Source organism: Phodopus roborovskii, unplaced genomic scaffold (assembly GCF_943737965.1).
Source record: "Phodopus roborovskii unplaced genomic scaffold, PHOROB, whole genome shotgun sequence".
In the NCBI taxonomy this organism is placed as follows: domain Eukaryota; kingdom Metazoa; phylum Chordata; class Mammalia; order Rodentia; family Cricetidae; genus Phodopus; species Phodopus roborovskii.
In genome coordinates this window covers 14,521,793-14,538,723 of record NW_026126448.1, presented here as the reverse complement: position 1 = coordinate 14,538,723, position 16,931 = coordinate 14,521,793, and the positions used below count along the sequence as shown (strand labels likewise).

General features: G+C 54.9%; 3 protein-coding genes across 3 annotated transcripts; 2 read left to right on the top strand and 1 right to left on the bottom strand.

Moving 5' to 3' along the window:
- The first annotated feature begins 2,606 nt into the window (after positions 1-2,606).
- On the top strand, positions 2,607-5,196 carry Tekt2 (tektin 2). Its single transcript, XM_051188796.1, has 9 exons — positions 2,607-2,830; positions 2,914-3,039; positions 3,196-3,401; positions 3,690-3,833; positions 3,916-4,030; positions 4,135-4,242; positions 4,362-4,505; positions 4,672-4,751; positions 4,904-5,196. The coding sequence occupies exons 1-9, from the start codon at positions 2,675-2,677 to the stop codon at positions 5,115-5,117; spliced, it is 1,293 nt and encodes a 430-aa protein (XP_051044753.1). The 5' UTR covers positions 2,607-2,674; the 3' UTR covers positions 5,118-5,196.
- Positions 5,197-5,600: 404 nt separating this feature from the next.
- Positions 5,601-9,682, top strand: Adprs (ADP-ribosylserine hydrolase). The gene is made up of 6 exons (XM_051188795.1): positions 5,601-5,849; positions 7,304-7,400; positions 7,622-7,829; positions 7,909-8,093; positions 8,368-8,468; positions 8,882-9,682. The coding sequence occupies exons 1-6, from the start codon at positions 5,624-5,626 to the stop codon at positions 9,172-9,174; spliced, it is 1,110 nt and encodes a 369-aa protein (XP_051044752.1). The 5' UTR covers positions 5,601-5,623; the 3' UTR covers positions 9,175-9,682.
- Positions 9,683-12,651: 2,969 nt separating this feature from the next.
- Col8a2 (collagen type VIII alpha 2 chain) lies at positions 12,652-15,570 on the bottom strand. The gene is made up of 2 exons (XM_051188793.1): positions 15,399-15,570; positions 12,652-14,837 (listed from the first exon to the last, which is right to left on the bottom strand). The coding sequence occupies exons 1-2, from the start codon at positions 15,568-15,570 to the stop codon at positions 12,919-12,921; spliced, it is 2,091 nt and encodes a 696-aa protein (XP_051044750.1). The 3' UTR covers positions 12,652-12,918.
- Positions 15,571-16,931: the final 1,361 nt, after the last annotated feature.

The window sequence follows — 16,931 nt, the reverse complement described above, 5'->3', positions numbered from 1 at the left end:
TTGACCAGGCTGGCCTCGAACTCACAGAGATCCACCTGCCTCTGCCTCCCAAGTGCTGGGATTAAAGGCGAGTGCTACCACTGCCTGGCTTAATGGAAGAAATTTTAGGGAACAATAGTACAACTGGCCTTGCCTCACACCCAACAGGCTGCGTAAGCAACAGAGTCCTCTACAGATGTTTACCACAGCTGTGTTCGGAAGCTGGATGTGGACAATGCTCAGAGACATTACTTCTCTATCAGAATACATCATCTGAACAAAAATCACTGAAGTGCTTTAGAGAGCTGAGGGCCAAACCTCAAACTCCATCTCTTTTGATTAAATGTCAATCACTTTAAAAGTTTGCATTTTCAATAGGAAGTGGTGGCACACACCTTTAATCCAAGCATTTGGGAGGCAGAGGCAGGCGGATCTTTGTGAGTTTGAGGCCAACATGGTCTACATAGTGAGTTCCAGGACAAGCAGGGCTACATAGAGAAACCCTGTTCTGAAAACAAAAAAAAAAAAAGAAAAAGAAAAAGAAAAAGAAAAGAAAAGAAAAGAAAACAAAGAAAGAAAGAAAGAAAGAAAGAAAGAAAGAAAGAAAGAAAGTTATGCATTCTCAGGCTGGGGATGTGGCTTACTTGATAGAGATCTTGCCTAGCATGCACAAAGACTTGGGTAATCCCTGACATGCATAAAGCAGGCAAGCAAGGGCCATAGCTTTACACATGTCCCTCTTCTAACCATGTAGTTGACAACCTGAGACCCCACCTGCATCAAGATACACAAACATCCACCATAAAAATGCAATGTTTCTCAATTTACTTAACTTTACTTTGTGTACATTGTTATAAAGGTGTCAGATCCCCTGGAACTGGAGTTACAGATAGTTGTGAGCTGCCATGTGGTTGCTGGGAATCGGACCTGAGCTTGGTTTTGTTTTTTCAAGACAGTGTTTCACTGTGTAGCCCTGACTGTCCTGGAACTTACTTTGTAGACCAGGCTAGTCTTGAACTCACAGAGATCAGCCTGCTAAGGGCCTGCGACACCACTGCCCGACTTGTCTGTCTTTTCTAATCCTTGGGAAAGAGCTCCATCACAAACTCCAGTTCATGCCCCATTTATGAGCCATATATTAGAATCTGCAAAACAGCCTGTGGTGGCAACACACGGTTCAGCACTCAGGAGGCTGAGAACGGACTGAGTTAAGGCCAGCCTGGTAGTGTGTGGCGAGGGTGGGGGACCGTGCTCTAACCCCAGTCGTTCTTGGACTTCAGATCAAATTTGCAGGAAGGATCTCCTACAAGCAAGCATCCCCCACTTCTTCCCTGGCAGCCCCACCCTCCATTTGCCCACCAAGTCCAGACACCTCTACCTACCTTTACACTTGTAGGAATAACACGTTCTGCCTGAGGGTCCCTGACTCCACTGTGCTTCACCACGCCCAGTTTTTGCTGTGCTGGTCTATCAAGCAATGCCAGCACTCTACCCACTGAGCCTCGCATCCGTCCCAACCCACTAAAATACCAACGGGTTCTCTTTCACAAAGTTGTGATCTCTTCAAAAAGGGAATACCTTTTTTTCTTTTTTCTTTTTCTTCTTTTTTTTTCTTTTCTTTTCTTTTCTTTTTTTTTATGACTTCAAACACTGCTAAAATTGTTGAGCAAAATAGGTCAAAGGAATATGTGTTAGATATTTGTCCAAGGTGTATTTTTTGTTACACCATCCATTTCTGGAAGGAGGCCTGGAAGGAAAGCGAGCCTGAACGCGAGGCCTTTACTGTACCTACGCACTATCCACACTTAAAATCTTGTCAGTGTAAACCATTGATCAAAACTAAAATGTCGAGTTCCTAGGTCGGCAGCTGGAGCTCAGGTGATAGACGCAGATGACTGCACGAGGAGGGGGGCAGTTGCTAGGCAACCAGAGACGCAAACAACAGGCGTTCTCAGACTGAGACGACGAGGGCAAGCAGGTAGTCTAGGTGAGGGGATTTGGGCGGTGGGAGAGTCCTGTGACAGCCCTCCTAGCCCAGAACTCTGGCCTGTGTATTGATTGAAACCCCAGAGGCGGAGCCTGAGCAGGGGAAGGGTCCTGCTGGGCACCGGACTCTGACCCCAGCTCCTCCTACCCGGCCAGCCTGCTCCTCCTCTGTACCAGGGCGGGGCAAGGGACCTGGCGCCTTCCCTACCCAGGTAGCTGGTTCCAGCCTGCGTGCACCAGCCCACTTATACCATCCTGGAAAGGAAACAATGCTTCTTCTCCTAAATCCCCCTTGGGCCTGGCCCGCAGCCTGGGAAAGAGTTATTGTTGGAAGTAAGGGTGGAAACAGGATTAGGGGTATGTTCCCTGCCATCCCTTCACTAGGCATTTGACGCCTCCTAAACACACACACACACACACACACACACACACACACACACACACACACACACACACGGGCTCTCTTCTTTCCTTTACACGCTCCGGGGCTTTGTGCCTGAAGATGGGCCACTGAGGAATTATAGCTGATTGTTAATTCCTCATAGGAAGTCGAGCTGGGGACTAAATTGGGACGCTTCCCAACAGACTCTGCGGGAAAGGGCTTAGTGCCAGGTGAACAGGATCCAGGTCCAGAGTGGCACTTTGCTTTTTTTCTGCAGGTGGTGACCTGGAACAGACCTAAGAGTTTCAGACTCTTGGCTCCTTAGCCATGGCTACACTCAGCGTCAAGCCGAGCCAGCGCTACCAGCTCTCGGACTGGCGCACCAACAGCTACCTGTTGTCCACCAACGCTGAGAGGCAGCGGGATGCTTCCCACCAGATACGCCAGGAGGCCCGGATCCTCCGCAATGAGACCAATAACCAGGTTGGGTGTGCCGCTCAACCCGGTGGACTATGGGAGAACCCTTAACCACAGACACCCATTTTATTTGGTTCTGTCTCTTCCAGACTGTATGGGATGAACATGACAATAGGGTTCGCCTGGCAGAGAGGATCGATACTGTCAACCGTTGGAAGGAGATGCTGGACAAGTGTCTAACAGATTTAGATGCTGAGATAGACTCCTTGACACAGGTGCTGACACCCGGGCTGGGTAGCAGTAGGCTCTGATGCAAAGGCCTGCCCCTCCCACCCTACTTCCAGGTCTGAGAAGCCAGGCTCTGGGGAAGGGAGGATCGGAAGTTCCTGGCAGTGCAGCGTGCCACCAGTCCCTCTGCCCTTCCTTTCTAGATGAAAGAATCCGCAGAGCAAAACCTGCAGGCCAAGAACCTGCCTCTGGATGTGGCCATCGAGTGCCTGACCCTGCGGGAGAGCCGGCGAGACATTGATGTGGTGAAGGACTCTGTGGAGGAAGAGCTTCTTAAAGAGGTGGAAGTCATTGAAGCCACCAAGAAGGCCTTGCAGCAGAAGATCAGCCAGGCCTTCCAGCAGCTCTGGTGAGGAAGAGGAAAGCCTGAGCACACTCACAGGCATTCGAGGCATCACGGGTTTTGTGGGCAAAGAGCAACTGGCTGGATGCTATTTTCTGTCCCTCCAGCCTTGTGGCAGAGACCACTGGTTGTTTGCAGCAAGCTTTCCACCACCTGCTCCTAGTTAGGACCCTGCCCTAGGCAGCCACTACTCCGTGGCTGAAGGCCCCTGCCTCTGCTCTCAGCACCTTACTATAAGTGTGCGTGCATGCGCGTGATGCCAGGTCCCCAGACGTGCTTTGTGTCCTCCCCCAGCCTCCTGCAGGAAGTCCGGCAGCAGCTCTGCTCTGACCACCGGGACAAAATGGAGACCCTGGATATCGACAGGGGCTGCCTCTCTCTCAACCTCACTTCTCCAAACATCTCTCTGAAGGTTAACCCCACAAGAGTCCCCAAAGAGTAAGAAGATTATTTCAGTCAGTCCCTCCTCTGTCCCTTGGAGGCCACACCCTGCAGCCCCGTTGTCTCCTTGCTTCCGCAGCTCCACCACCCTGCAGCAGTGGGATGACTTCAGTATGTTCAACAAGAACCACGCGGAGGATGAAATGAAGGCAACCATAGAGCTGAGAGAAGCCATCGCCCTAACTATTGCTCAGGTGCCTGAGCCCATCACCTTTATCTTTCCTTCCACACTGGCCGTGTTAGCTCTTCTTCACAAGGCCATGACCTCCCTCTTGCCTGGCCCGCCCTTATCACACAGACCAACAACGAACTTGAAGCTCAGAGGGTCGCAACAGAATTTGCCTTCAGGAAGAGGCTTCGGGAGATGGAGAGCCTGTACAGCGAGCTCAAGTGGCAAGAGAAAAATGTAAGTCAAGCCCTGGCCCTCCCTCCCTGCTGTGAGGCAAGGCCTAAGGTGTCCTTGAAGCTCACAGTTGGGGGCCCGAGTGTGAGTCTTGCTGGTGGAGAACAGTATGTCTGCCACAGACCTTAGAGGAGATAGCCCAGCTGCAGGAAGACATTCGGCGCCTGGAGGAGGACCTGCGCAGAAAGATGATGAACTTGAAGCTCGCACATACCCGGCTGGAATCCAGGACTTACCGGCCCAATGTGGAACTCTGCCGGGACCAGGTACGAGCATCCGGAGTGGAAACCTCCCTCCTCGGCTAAGGAGTCCTCAGTATTGTCCCTGCACGGGTCCCTGGTGGAGCAAGCATTCTGACCCAGGACAGCCCTGAAGCCTGCTGAAGGGCAGAGTGGCTGGACTACAAATCCCACCCTGCCCCTCTGCCTCCAGACACAGTATGGCCTCACTGATGAAGTCCACCAGCTGGAGGCAACCATCAATGCCTTGAAGCAGAAGCTGGCCCAAACACAGTAGGTTTAGAGAGCGGGCAGGAAGGGTGGGAGACATTGTCCAACCCTGAGACCTTACTGCCTGCTGGTCCCTGCGGGCTTTTACGCTGGTGAAATGGTATGGCCCTTGAAGCCTGGTGCAGGATTGTGAGCTCTCGATGCATCCTCTACAGGGATGCTCTCGATGCCCTGTTCAAGCACCTGGCCCGGCTGCAGGCTGACATTGCGTGCAAGGCCAACTCTATGCTGTTGGACACCAAGTGTATGGACACCCGACGCAAGCTGATGGTGCCGGCTGAGAAATTTGTGCCCCAGGTGGACACCTTCACGCGCACGACAAACCGTACACTGAGTCCACTCAAAACCTGCCAGCTGGAGCTAGTCTAGCCTTGGTGGCTGAGGGAGGAGGGGAGGGCGATTGGGAAGTGAGGAGGGGGCAGTAAACCTAATAAAGATGGAGTTCTCAGGCCAGGCTCTTCTCTGCTACCCATGAGGGTGTCATGAGACGCTCCACTTGTGGGATGGAGTGGCCTAGTCTTCTTAGGGGTCAAAGGTCCAAAGAGACTCCAGAAGAAGTGTGGGTGCAAAGATGGGGAGGTTCACCTACGGGCAACTGTGGTGTGGAGTAGGCAACATTCTTGTTCAGATTCTTTTCAAAGGTCCTCCTTTTGACGCTTTAGGGAGTTGTCACCCATTTGTGGGGCCATTTGTGGGTAGGGGGAGCCAAAGCGAAGCAAGTGGGGACTGCGGAGCGCTGCGGCTCCGAGACGCTTGGTGGCGCTGTAGGCTGGGACGCATGCTGAGACTCCAGGCCACAAGGGTGAGCATGCGAGGAGGGAGGACCGCGGGGGCCGCAGCATCGGCGCCGGAAGTGACGACAAGCCCGCGCGCGGATGGCGGCGGCGGCGGCGGCGGCGGCAGCGATGACGGCGGCGGGCGGCGGCGGGGCTGGTACGGCCCGCTCTCTCTCGCGTTTCCGAGGCTGCCTAGCGGGCGCGCTGCTGGGAGACTGCGTGGGCGCCGTCTACGAGGCACACGATACCGTCAGCCTGACGTCAGTCCTGCGTCACGTCCAGAGCCTGGAGCCCGACCCCGGCACGCCGGGCAGCGCGCGGACAGGTGGGCGGGGCGCCACCCGCCGGGTCCGCACACCTGGGCGAGGGACGAGTCGGAGGGTCCCTACAAAAGTTGCAGCTTGAGCCTGGGTACTGGCCCTAAGTAGGGGAGTGGCAGCAGGAGATGGGTGGCTGAGAGTTACCGTCTGATAAGGCAGGAGGTCCGTCACCTGGGCTGGGACGGAAGAAAGCTGCTTCCCTCGGGAGATCAGGGCACAGTGAGCAAATGGAGGGAGAACAGACATTGTTCCTCTCACCCGCAGGGATGTGATTGAGGATAGGAGACTGCGACAAAGAGCAACCCCTTACCCAGTGTACTGGGATGGCTTTGCTCTTCGCCCAGGCTGGGGGAGTCTGGGAATGTGCTTACTGCTATGAAGCTGGGATACAGAGGTCACCAGAGAAGAGGGAAGATGGAGTTTGGGCTGCATGGAAGGAGTGGGCTGACAGTTTGAGGGATCAGGGAGGCACTCGTCAGACGACTCCATTCTCTGTAACTTGTCTTTTCTCCAGTGAGGCCAAGTCACTGTCCCCGGCAGGTTAGTAGCTTCTTGAGTATCAGAACATAACTGTGTATGGTGTCACACACCTCTAGTTCCAGCACTTACAGCAAGCTTGAGGCCGGCCAGCCTGGTCTAGGCCAGACAGAAGTACACAGTGAGACCCTGTCTCAAAGACAAAACAAAAGAGGTGGATCAACAGTTACGAGCGCTGACTGCTCTTCCAGAGGACCCAGGTTCAATTCCCAGCACCCACATGGTGGTCTACAGTCATCTGTAACTCCAGGCTCAAGGGAATCCGACACCCTCTTCTGCTTCCCTGGGCACCAGGCGTACATGTGGTGTACAGATATACATGACAAATATACCCACACAAATAAAAAAAAATTTAAAGGAGGGGGGATCCCAGAATACCTGCAACTAGGGGGAAAGGAGATGGGGGGGGGTGAGGGGCAGCTCTAGCTGGAAGGACTTGACCCAAGGGCAAGGATTGGTCAAGGGAGTCTGTGAGATGGAAGATGGGCAGGAAGGAAGGGACTGAGGCGGGAAGGATTTGGATACCGAGCCCATGAGTTAAGGCCTCTCCCTGAAGCCAACAGAGCGCTGTTTTGATCAAGAGAGTGAGAGGAAGATGGCAACATCTTACTGCAGCACTTAAAGCCAGCTCTGGAGGTGGGAAGCAGTTCAGCCTGACCAGGCCATACTGAGATCGTTGGTAGTGAAGGAGGAAGGGAGCAGAAGGTTTCCTTCAGAAGTCAGCAGGGTGTCTTGACTGCTGTGTACTAGACAGTTGCTGAAGAGCCCAAGGATCTGAACAATTTCTAGTTGCAGGAAGAAGGGGTAAGAGGTCACAGCAGGGTCACGGTGAAGGTCAGCTGTTGGGCCACCAAGAGGCGTGAGTGGGCATCCTACCCGAGCCCTGTGGGTTGTTCTCACCCCAGCACCCTCTTTCCTGCAGAAACGTTGTACTACACAGATGACACTGCCATGGCCAGGGCCCTGGTGCAGTCCCTGCTGGCCAAAGAGGCCTTTGACGAGGTGGACATGGCTCACAGGTAAGGGATGTAACCGGAGAGAGACATCACCTGTGCTTGCTCAGTGCCCGCTTTCTCATCTGGGCCCGCCGTTAAGGCTGACAACAGCTCCCCAGCTAAAACTGACGACACTGTTGGTACAGGCGCCCCAGGACCCAGCCTCCCCTTTCAGCCCAGCCCACACTTTTCTTCTAGCGGTGAGAGACACCTTTGAGACTTATCTGCTTCTTTCTCTTCACCAGGTTTGCCCAAGAATACAAGAAGGACCCTGACAGAGGGTATGGGGCTGGAGTCATCACTGTCTTCAGGAAGCTCCTGAGCCCCAAGTGCCGTGACGTCTATGAGCCTGCCCGGGCCCAATTCAATGGAAAGGGCTCCTATGGCAATGGGGGTGCCATGCGGGTGGCAGGCATCCCACTGGCCTATAGCAATGTCGCAGATGTGCAGAAGGTACTGGGCAGCCTGGTCACAGACACCCTTCCCCGGCTGATCTGTAGAGACATGTGACAGTGGCCCCTCCTCTCCGTAGTTTGCCCGGCTCTCAGCCCAGCTGACCCATGCCTCCTCCTTGGGTTACAACGGTGCCGTCCTGCAGGCGCTGGCTGTGCACCTAGCTCTGCAGGGTGTGTCGTCCAGTGAGCACTTCCTGGAACAGCTTGTGAGCCACATGGAGGAGCTGGAAGGTGATGCCCAGTCTGTCCTGGATGCCAAGGAGTGAGTATGCGCTGGAGCCAGGGCTAAGGCTAGTGTATGCAGGGTGGGGGGTGTCTGACATTCCTGTCTTCCCTGGGAACTGTTTGCAGTGGTGGGAAGAGGCCCCTTTGCCTCAGTGGATTTATGGCCCCCGGTGTCCCAGAGAGCAAGCCGTCTCTGGCCCTCTCCCAACACTGTTAAGGCATGTGCACCTGTGTGGGACCTGATGTCCCCAGTTCCCCTGTGTGTCTCTGCATGCCCACACTGACCTTTAAAATCGCTGCCCAAACCCCAGGTTGGGTATGGAGGAACGTCCATACTCCAGCAGGCTGAGGAAGGTTGGAGAGTTGCTGGACCAGGACGTGGTGAGCCGACAGGAAGTGGTGTCTGAACTAGGTGGGTGGACCCAGTTGACCTCAGAGAGGGCTTCGGAATAGCTAGAGCTCCTCTTTGTAGGACCCTGGCAGGGCTGTGAACGTGGTGCCTGCAGCTTTAAGGATCAAGTCCTCAGAAACGGCCAGTGTGATTGTGGATGTTGGTCTCCCTGGTGCCTGTGCCCTGGGCACTTGTGGAATACTTCACAAGTGACCCACCTCCCAACAGCCCTGGGAGGGAGCAGGAATCAAAGCCAAGAACAAGGCTAAGTGGGACCATGGCTGGCCGCCAGCAGGCTGGGTGGGGCCCCATAATCTGAGTGTAGGGCTTGACATCTCAGGCATGACCCTGCACAAAGCTGGGAGTGCTGGCTCTAGCAAATGGCCTGTGGCAGGGAGGGGAGGTCATGTTCCTCAGCTCCGGCTTTCCCACAGGGAATGGCATTGCCGCCTTCGAGTCTGTGCCCACCGCCATCTACTGCTTCCTACGCTGCATGGAGCCTGACCCCGAGATCCCCTCCACTTTCAACAGCCTCCAGCGGACCCTCATCTACTCCATCTCACTTGGTGGAGACACAGATACCATAGCCACCATGGCTGGGGCCATCGCTGGAGCTCACTATGGAATGGAGCAGGTGCCAGAGAGCTGGCAGCAAAGCTGTGAGGGCTATGAGGAGACAGATGTCCTGGCCCAGAGCCTGCATCGAGTCTTCCAAGAGAGTCTGTGAGGGCCACAGCTTCAGTGGCCCTGTCAGGCCTATCAGGACCAAGGACAACTCAGATTGCAACCAGAGCCCCCTGACGCTGGCTTTCCTGCTTCAGCATTCCTAAGGGCAGGCCAAGGGCACCCTTGGGGCTGGAGTCTTAGGACAGTCTGTGGAGCAGTGAGGAACTGGTGCCTTCTTGGAGCTGCAGGGCTGTGTGACACCCCAGGGTCCTCAGAAATAGGAGGGGTCAGGGCAGCTTTACTTTGGAAGGTATTGTGGCTTCTTTCCATGTAGGACATGGGACTTCAGGAGGTGGAAATGACCTGTGGGCACATCATATCTCCCTGTTGGGTTTTAACCAATGTGACTGGAAGCCCTTGTCAGACTGGCAGAGCCAACAGGTTGTGTGGCTCTTGAGACTGGGCAGCTACATCCAGCCCATCCATTGCCAACTGGCCTGGCTCCCCTCTGCAACGGGGCTCTTTGACAGCTGCTAGTGGAAGTCACAGCAATAAATGTTTTTTTGTAAATCCCAGCATATGCTCTTTGTTTCCGCTGGTGAATTGTCTTAAGTAGTGACTCCCTGCCTGGACCGTACTTTCCTAGTCCTGGGACTCCAGGGCCGTAGCCGCTGTGTTGTGGCCAGTCTTGTGCTCCCAACTGGGAGGGGCACAGTAGGCTAGATCAGTGACTTTTACTAGGGGTCACACAGTAGTACGGTCAAAGCATCCGAACAAATGCTTTGCTTGAGACAGTGGATAGAAACAGGCTGATTGTTCTGACCTGGCTGGGCCAGGAAGGGGTCCCTGTAGAATGGTGCAGAGCACCCACCTTGGATGGGAGTGGGGTATCACCCAGGAATCCCAGTAGACTGTGTTATGCCTCCTGTATCTTGGGGCCCAGGCTGAAGGCCTTTGCAAGGAAGTTTTGTACAGGTGGAAATGGTGGTGCACGCCTGTAATCCCAGCACTTGGGAGGCAGAGGCAGGTGCATCTCTGAGTTCAAGATTAGCCTGGTCTATGTAGTGAGTTCTAGGACAGCCAGGGCTACATAGTGAGACCCTGTCTCAAAAAAAAAAAAAAAAAAAAAAAAAAAAACCTTCCCACAAACCTTGAGTATGATCTCTGAGCATCCTTCCAGGTTCACTGAAGGGACAAGCACGAACAGCTAGCTTAGTGGTTGGCCTGAGGCTTCAGGAACATCAGGAAGTTGGCTTCCAGCCAAAATGAGGTTCTACCAGGGTGGGCAGATGACAGGGAATGGCTTTTAGCACATCACTGCCCCAGATCCCCTGAGCCCAGGATGTGAGCATGCTGCTACTGGGCATGGCAAGCTATGGACAGGTGCTTTCTGGGCGGGACAGCTCCCCCAGCCTGTCCTCAGCACTGGGCCCCATCATCAGGACCATAGAGTCCTTTTCATTCATAATTTGTATCAGATGTTGTAACTTGGCCCTTGGGATCTTGAGCCAATTGTCATGCTCCACTGCTCCTGAGAGCTTGTAGGAATGTTCCGGCAAAGCTCAATCCGGCTCCAGCCCCTGCCCTGCTTTGCTTTCACAGAAGCCTCCAAGTTTGCCCGGTGGTGCTGAGACAGTGGCAAGCAGGGAGTGACTCTAACGGCCTCAGGAGCCTGGGTGGGGAGCTGCACTCCTCAAGAGGTCAAAGTGCCTGGGCGGCCATGAAACTTCTCTGTATTGAGGCTAGTGTCATGGCAGTGTTTGTACAACAGGTTTTATTGGAGGTGGTCAATACAACCAATACTGTAGTTTTCTTTAAAAAAGAAATTTCATTTTCCTGATTCCCCAGGGCATTTTCCCAGAACTTGACAGGGGGCACATGATAAGTAGAGAGAAACTACCTACACCAGGTTAGAAGTGAAATCACAAGTGGGAAAACCTTAATATTAAAAAACAAAAAATTAAAAACCCCAGAATACAAAACTGCACAAGGTAGGTGTAGTTGTCACAGTTAAAGCCTGATAGTGTTTGTCAAAATTGGCCAGTGACACCTACAGCTCCAATCCACAAACATTTCCAAATCGCCAATCCTTCCCTAAGGGCTTCAGGGTGAAATCTGGCAGCTCTGCCCTGATAGGACTTTTTGGGCTCCCTGGTGCCTTACTCAACCCCCAGGCTTCCTCTGAGAGCTGATTAGAACCCATCCTTAACACATCAGATTAGTGGCTTTGACCCAGGAAAGGAGGAGGCTGAACAAAAGGCCCAGCAGGACACTCAGACACTAGCTGGTTCTCTTGGGTGTAGCAGAAAAGCACACTGAGCCCAGGCTGAACTCTTTCTCGATGCCACAGGCAGGATCCCCCTTGGGAACTGAAGGAAGTGTCATCTAGGCTGCTAAGCAGGGGCGGAGGCTGGGCCTTCCTCAGCCCATTGGCCTGGCAGTTGAATGGGCCCAAACTGGAGCACAAGATGGGTTGCCTATTGAATATGCCAGTTTCACAGTTGGCACACTGATGTGGGCTGACTAAGTGAGGATTGAGGAAGGTCATGGACCACAGAGAAAGCAGCCATCCTGACATAGGCAAGAGTATCTACCATCCCTGCCCCCAGCACTGATCCCAGCCTGAACTGGGGCCAAGGGGCTGGGAAGCAAGCCTGTTTCCTTGCAGGAAAATTCTGATTAGGGGGCCTGCTAGAAGCCTCCAGAGGCTCATTCCAGTGGGGCCTGCTGGCATCCTTTCCTTCAGAGCCTTAGGCTCCTGGGCCCTACCCTGCTTAGAGCAGGAAATTGGAAGCAGAGGGAGAGGAAGTACCCACAGATGAGCCCCTCCAGTAGACACTAAATAGCCACAGCATGGTTCTTACTAAGAAGAAACAAAAGTCTGCACCCACAACCTTGTGTGCCTCTGTGCAGAGGGCCAAGACAGAAGCTCTCTGCTTGAAAACACTTAGTTTGGACTTGGCCAGGGTCCCTAACAGTCTGATAGTGAGAATATGAGCCCACCCCCTGCAGGTGAGAGGAAAGAGGGAGGGGCACTCATGCTTACAGATCATTGGTCCTGGCTGGCTCTGCAATCTGTAGAGACTACACAGAGTTCCATCTCAGCCCAGGGCTGTCCACCCTTACACTGAAGAGCCAGAGCCAATGGGGATAGCCAGAGAAACAGAAGAGCTACCAGCCTGCCTCAGAATCCACGCCTCTGATCCCTCCCGGATCCCCACAGACAGCTGCTTCTGGAATCTTTCAGGGGTCAGTAGCAAGGGCCACACAACTGTCCCCACCAGGACTGGCCTGAGTCCACAGCATGATTCCAGGGGTCTAGCCACACTGACCGCCTCCATGGTCCCCATTCCCTTCTTCCTTTCCCCCAAAAGGAAATAAAAACCTTCGAGCCTCATGTCATATGCTGGAGACCCCTGGAAAGCTGGAAGAGGCCCCGCAAACACAGGAAGCACTCCTGGTCCCTTCCATGTCCTCTGAGGCCAACAGGAAAACCATCTCTCCCAGCAGCTTCCAGGACTCACAAGGGGGCCCGGCTGAGTGCTCCGGGGTGCTGCCTCCAGACCAGGCAGGTCCAGAAGAAGGTACAACCCCCACAGTGCACCGGAGGAAAGGAAATTAGGGCAACCTCTTCCAGAAACGACTTCAGCCTACACAAGGGGAAAACAGGTCAGTCTCCTCGGGCCAAGGCCGCGCCGCCTCTGTTCAGCTTTTGGTTGTTTCCTTCAAATGGAGATCTCTGTAACCGGAAAGGTCTCTCTATCACTAAAGAGGAGGAGGCCAGGGCAGCAGGGCCCCCCACGGGTTATGTGGGACAGAGCAAGAATCCTGAGAAGGAGGAGTGGATGTACTCAGTGGAGTAGAGGCCATTGGCTTGGTCTGAGGGCATCTGCACCCACACCTGGTCATTGGGCCGCAGTTGAAGCACAGCCCCTCCAGACGCCTGGTCCAAATACCCCTTCTTGTACTCATCGTAGGTGTAGGTGGCTGGCACATTGTTCTTGTACAAGGCCACCCACACATTGGTGCCCTTGACGTGCACATGGTAAGCAAAGTAGTAGACGCCTCCCACGGGGCAGGTGAAGATACCAGTAGCTGGGTTGTAGCCGCTGTGACCGTTGTAGAGAGTCCGGTCAAACCTAACTGGCATGCCTGAGGCAGGGAAGGGGGAGGTGAGCACAGCGGTGAAGGCTGGCGTGGCCTGCCCTGACAGCTCCCCCAGCCCAAACTGTGGCTTCCCTCCCTTGCCCAGCACAGCCCCCTCCACCCCGCCATTGGGCAGATGCAAGCCTGCAATACCCGTTTCATCAAAGGCCCCTGGTGCGCCGGGAGGCCCAGGGGGCCCAGGGGGCCCAGGAGGACCTGTGAGTCCTGGGGAGCCAGGGACTCCAGGGGGTCCTGTGGGCCCAGCAGAGCCAGGTTCCCCCACTTTTCCCTCTCCGGGAGGCCCTGGAAGGCCTGGTTCACCCTTCAGGCCTGGCAGACCCTGGGGCCCAATAGGGCCAGCTGGGCCTTGGAGTCCTGGAATTCCAGATGGGCCCCTCAAGCCAGGCTGTCCGGGAAGCCCCAAGTCACCTTTCTGTCCTAGGGCTCCTGCCACCCCTGGTCCTCCAGGACGACCTGTAAAACCTGGCTCACCCTTGGGCCCAGTTGGTCCAGGGGGCCCGTGGGCCCCAGGAAGTCCCCTCTCACCAGGAAGACCAGGCTTCCCCGCCAGGCCATTAGGTCCTTGGTCACCCCGAATGCCAGGCACTCCTGGGGGACCTCCAGGTCCTACCTCTCCCTTGGGCCCAGGGGGCCCACGCCTACCAGGAAGCCCTGCAGACCCAGGAAGGCCAGGTGGACCCCCAAGGCCCTGTGGACCCTGCTCCCCTGGCTCTCCATCCTCTCCTGGCTCACCTCTGTCCCCCAAAAGCCCCGGAGCCCCAGCTGGGCCCCTGTCTCCCTTAGGTCCTGGTTTTCCTGGCATCCCATAGCCAATAGGGCCTATCAGGCCAGGGGGGCCCCGGAGCCCTGGCTCCCCTTTAGCCCCTACTGGGCCCTGTGGCCCTGGTACCCCTGCTGCCCCTGGTACCCCCACACCATCTACCCCAGGAGGGCCTTTAGGACCTACAACTCCTGGCTCTCCCCTAGAGCCTGGAACCCCAGGGGGCCCAGAGTCACCTTTGTCTCCTGGGGCTCCTGGTAACCCATCCAAACCTGGTTTGCCCAAACCAGCAGGACCAGGCAACCCAGGGGGTCCAGGGGCACCTGCCTGCCCTGGTGCCCCAGGAAGCCCTGGCTGGCCCACTCCATTATCCCCCTTGAGGCCCCTATCTCCTCGGGGTCCAGGCTCTCCCTGGGGTCCTGGCTCCCCCCTAAATCCTGGAGGGCCTGGCACCCCCTGAGCACCTGGTTTTCCAGGAACAGTAATGCCTGAGGGGCCAGGAAGGCCAGGGGGCCCTGGAGGTCCCCGAAGGCCCTGGTCCCCTCGTATCCCTGGCTCTCCCCGCAGCCCTGGCTGTCCTGGTGGTCCAACCTTGCCTGGGAGCCCTGGGGGACCAGCCTTGCCCATGCGGGAGAAGCCAGGCGGGCCAGCAGGGCCTGGCTGCCCATGAAGCCCAGGTTTCCCAGTGCCGGGCTTTCCCGGGAAGCCAGGAGGCCCAGGAGGACCCCGAGGTCCCGGCTTCCCAGGGGGACCTGGCTCTCCTTTCAAGTCCATTGGCAGCAGCGGTAGAGGCATTTCTGAAAGAGAGAGAAGGGGACAAACAGTCAGGGGCTTGGGCAATGGAAGCTGGGACCCTCATCCACCCATCCCAATGGCAGTGTGTGGAGCACTGGAAAGAAAGCAGGGCTTTGGATTCGCTCACTCCCAGAACTGCCTCTCCATAATGGAAGGAGTCCAGAGTGGTTCTGTTGCTGGGGACTGCTGCAGGTGTCCTCCTCCAGGGCTCCTGGTACCCAACTAACTAGCCAGCCAGGCCTTGCCCAATGAACTTGGACTATTTTTGCGAGCCATGATGGTGAGATGACCACTAGGTGGCATCAGTGGGCCGCTTTACAGACCAATCAATCGGCTTCATTACCTGTCTACCTTCCTGCACCCCCATATGAAGACCACCTGCACCAGACAATCAGAGCCAGCTTCTGGCCCCTAAGGCTGGCAGGCTCTGGCCTAGCTGTAGGAAGAAAAGTAGAGTCGGGATTTCTGCTGGACACTGAGAAGCTGTGTGTGGCCTAGAGGGGCTAGAGGTGCTTAGGGAGCTGAGGCTTGTCTTAGGTAGTGTAGGGTAGGGAGGCTCTCACCCAAGTACTGGCCCTTGCCCTCTCGGAAAGGCGGTCCCACTGGTCCTTTCTGCATGGGCTGCACGTACTTTACCGGGGCATAGCCTGCTGCGCCCCCCGCTCCGCCACCAGAGGACACTCTTGGCCTACACCCCAGCAGCAACAACAGCAGCGAAGGCAGAGCCCCTTTCATGGCGTCTGCGTCTGTGCTGCGGGAAGAAGAAGGTGATGTCAAACTAGCCCCCAGGACCAGGGGTTCAGCTAGAAATTCAGTTGTTACCTGAAAGCAAATCTCAAAAAGCAGGGATCTGAAAATACTGTCCGCTAAACCTTTTCCTAGCATCTCCCCCCAGGCTCGACTCGGCAACCAGACAGAAACTTCTGGAAAGCCAGCTTGACCTCAGCACATTCCTTGCTAAAGCAAACCCCTGCCATGTGCAGACCAGCTTCTGCCAGGTACCACCGGGGCTCTTCAGAGATGTACATCCAGTCATTTCAATACCAGCATATTCAATACCAGCCACTGTCTGCCCCAGATTCCAGACAGAACAGGGGAGGCAGGTGTGGGACTGGGTCCTCACGATCCCCATCCCCATCATGCTGACACCATTCTGGATTCCACCCTGCCAAGGTCTCATCTTCAGCCTCGCTCTCCCTTCCTCTCCCGCCAACCTTTATTGTCAGTTAGGGCACCAGCCTCGAATTCACAGAGACCCGCCTGCCTCTGCCTCCTGAGTGCTGGGATTAAAGCTGTATGCCACCACTGCCTGGCATCTGCCTCTTCCTCCTCCTCCTCCTCCTTCTAACAGGTCCTCATGTGATCCAAACTGGTGTCAAATTGATAGCTAGCCAAAGATGTCTTAGAACTCCCGATCCTCCTATCTCTATCTCCTGAGCGTTGGGATTACGGGTGTAACCCACCACTATTGTGGTTTAAAAACTACTCATAACACACCACACTGTTTTTTAGGGGGCTAGGGGGCATGTAAGCAAGACCTTTACCAACTGAGCCACACTCCCAGCCTATAGAAGTGCTCTTTTTGAAGAGTATGTCCTTAAGAAAAGGCACTGTCACAAAACAGCTACCAGCAGAAACATTAATAGGAGAGAATATATAAGGACAGTCTTCCCAAAGACACTTCCTTGGAACAGAAGGAAAATAAGGTAACTGCAGGGACCTGTGACTCCGCTATTCTTCCACAGGATCTACACTGTGGCTCATAACCAGCTGTAACTTCAGTTCCAGGGGATCCAATGCCCTCTTCTGGCCTTTGTAGGTACTGCATACACATGGTGCACAGCTATACATACAGGCAAAATACCCATACACATGAAGAAACAAAAAATATTCTTAAAAATGTTTAAACTTTAAAAAAAAGCAGGGAAATGGCACATTTCTTTAATCCCAGCACTTAGGAAGCAGAGACAGACAGATCACCAAGACTGAAACCAGCCTGGTCTACAGAGCAAGTTCCTGGTTAGCCAGGGCTAACTCTGGCCTCTGTGTGCATGCATTCATCATCCCTCTCTGCCTAAAATCACACAGAGCCTGGC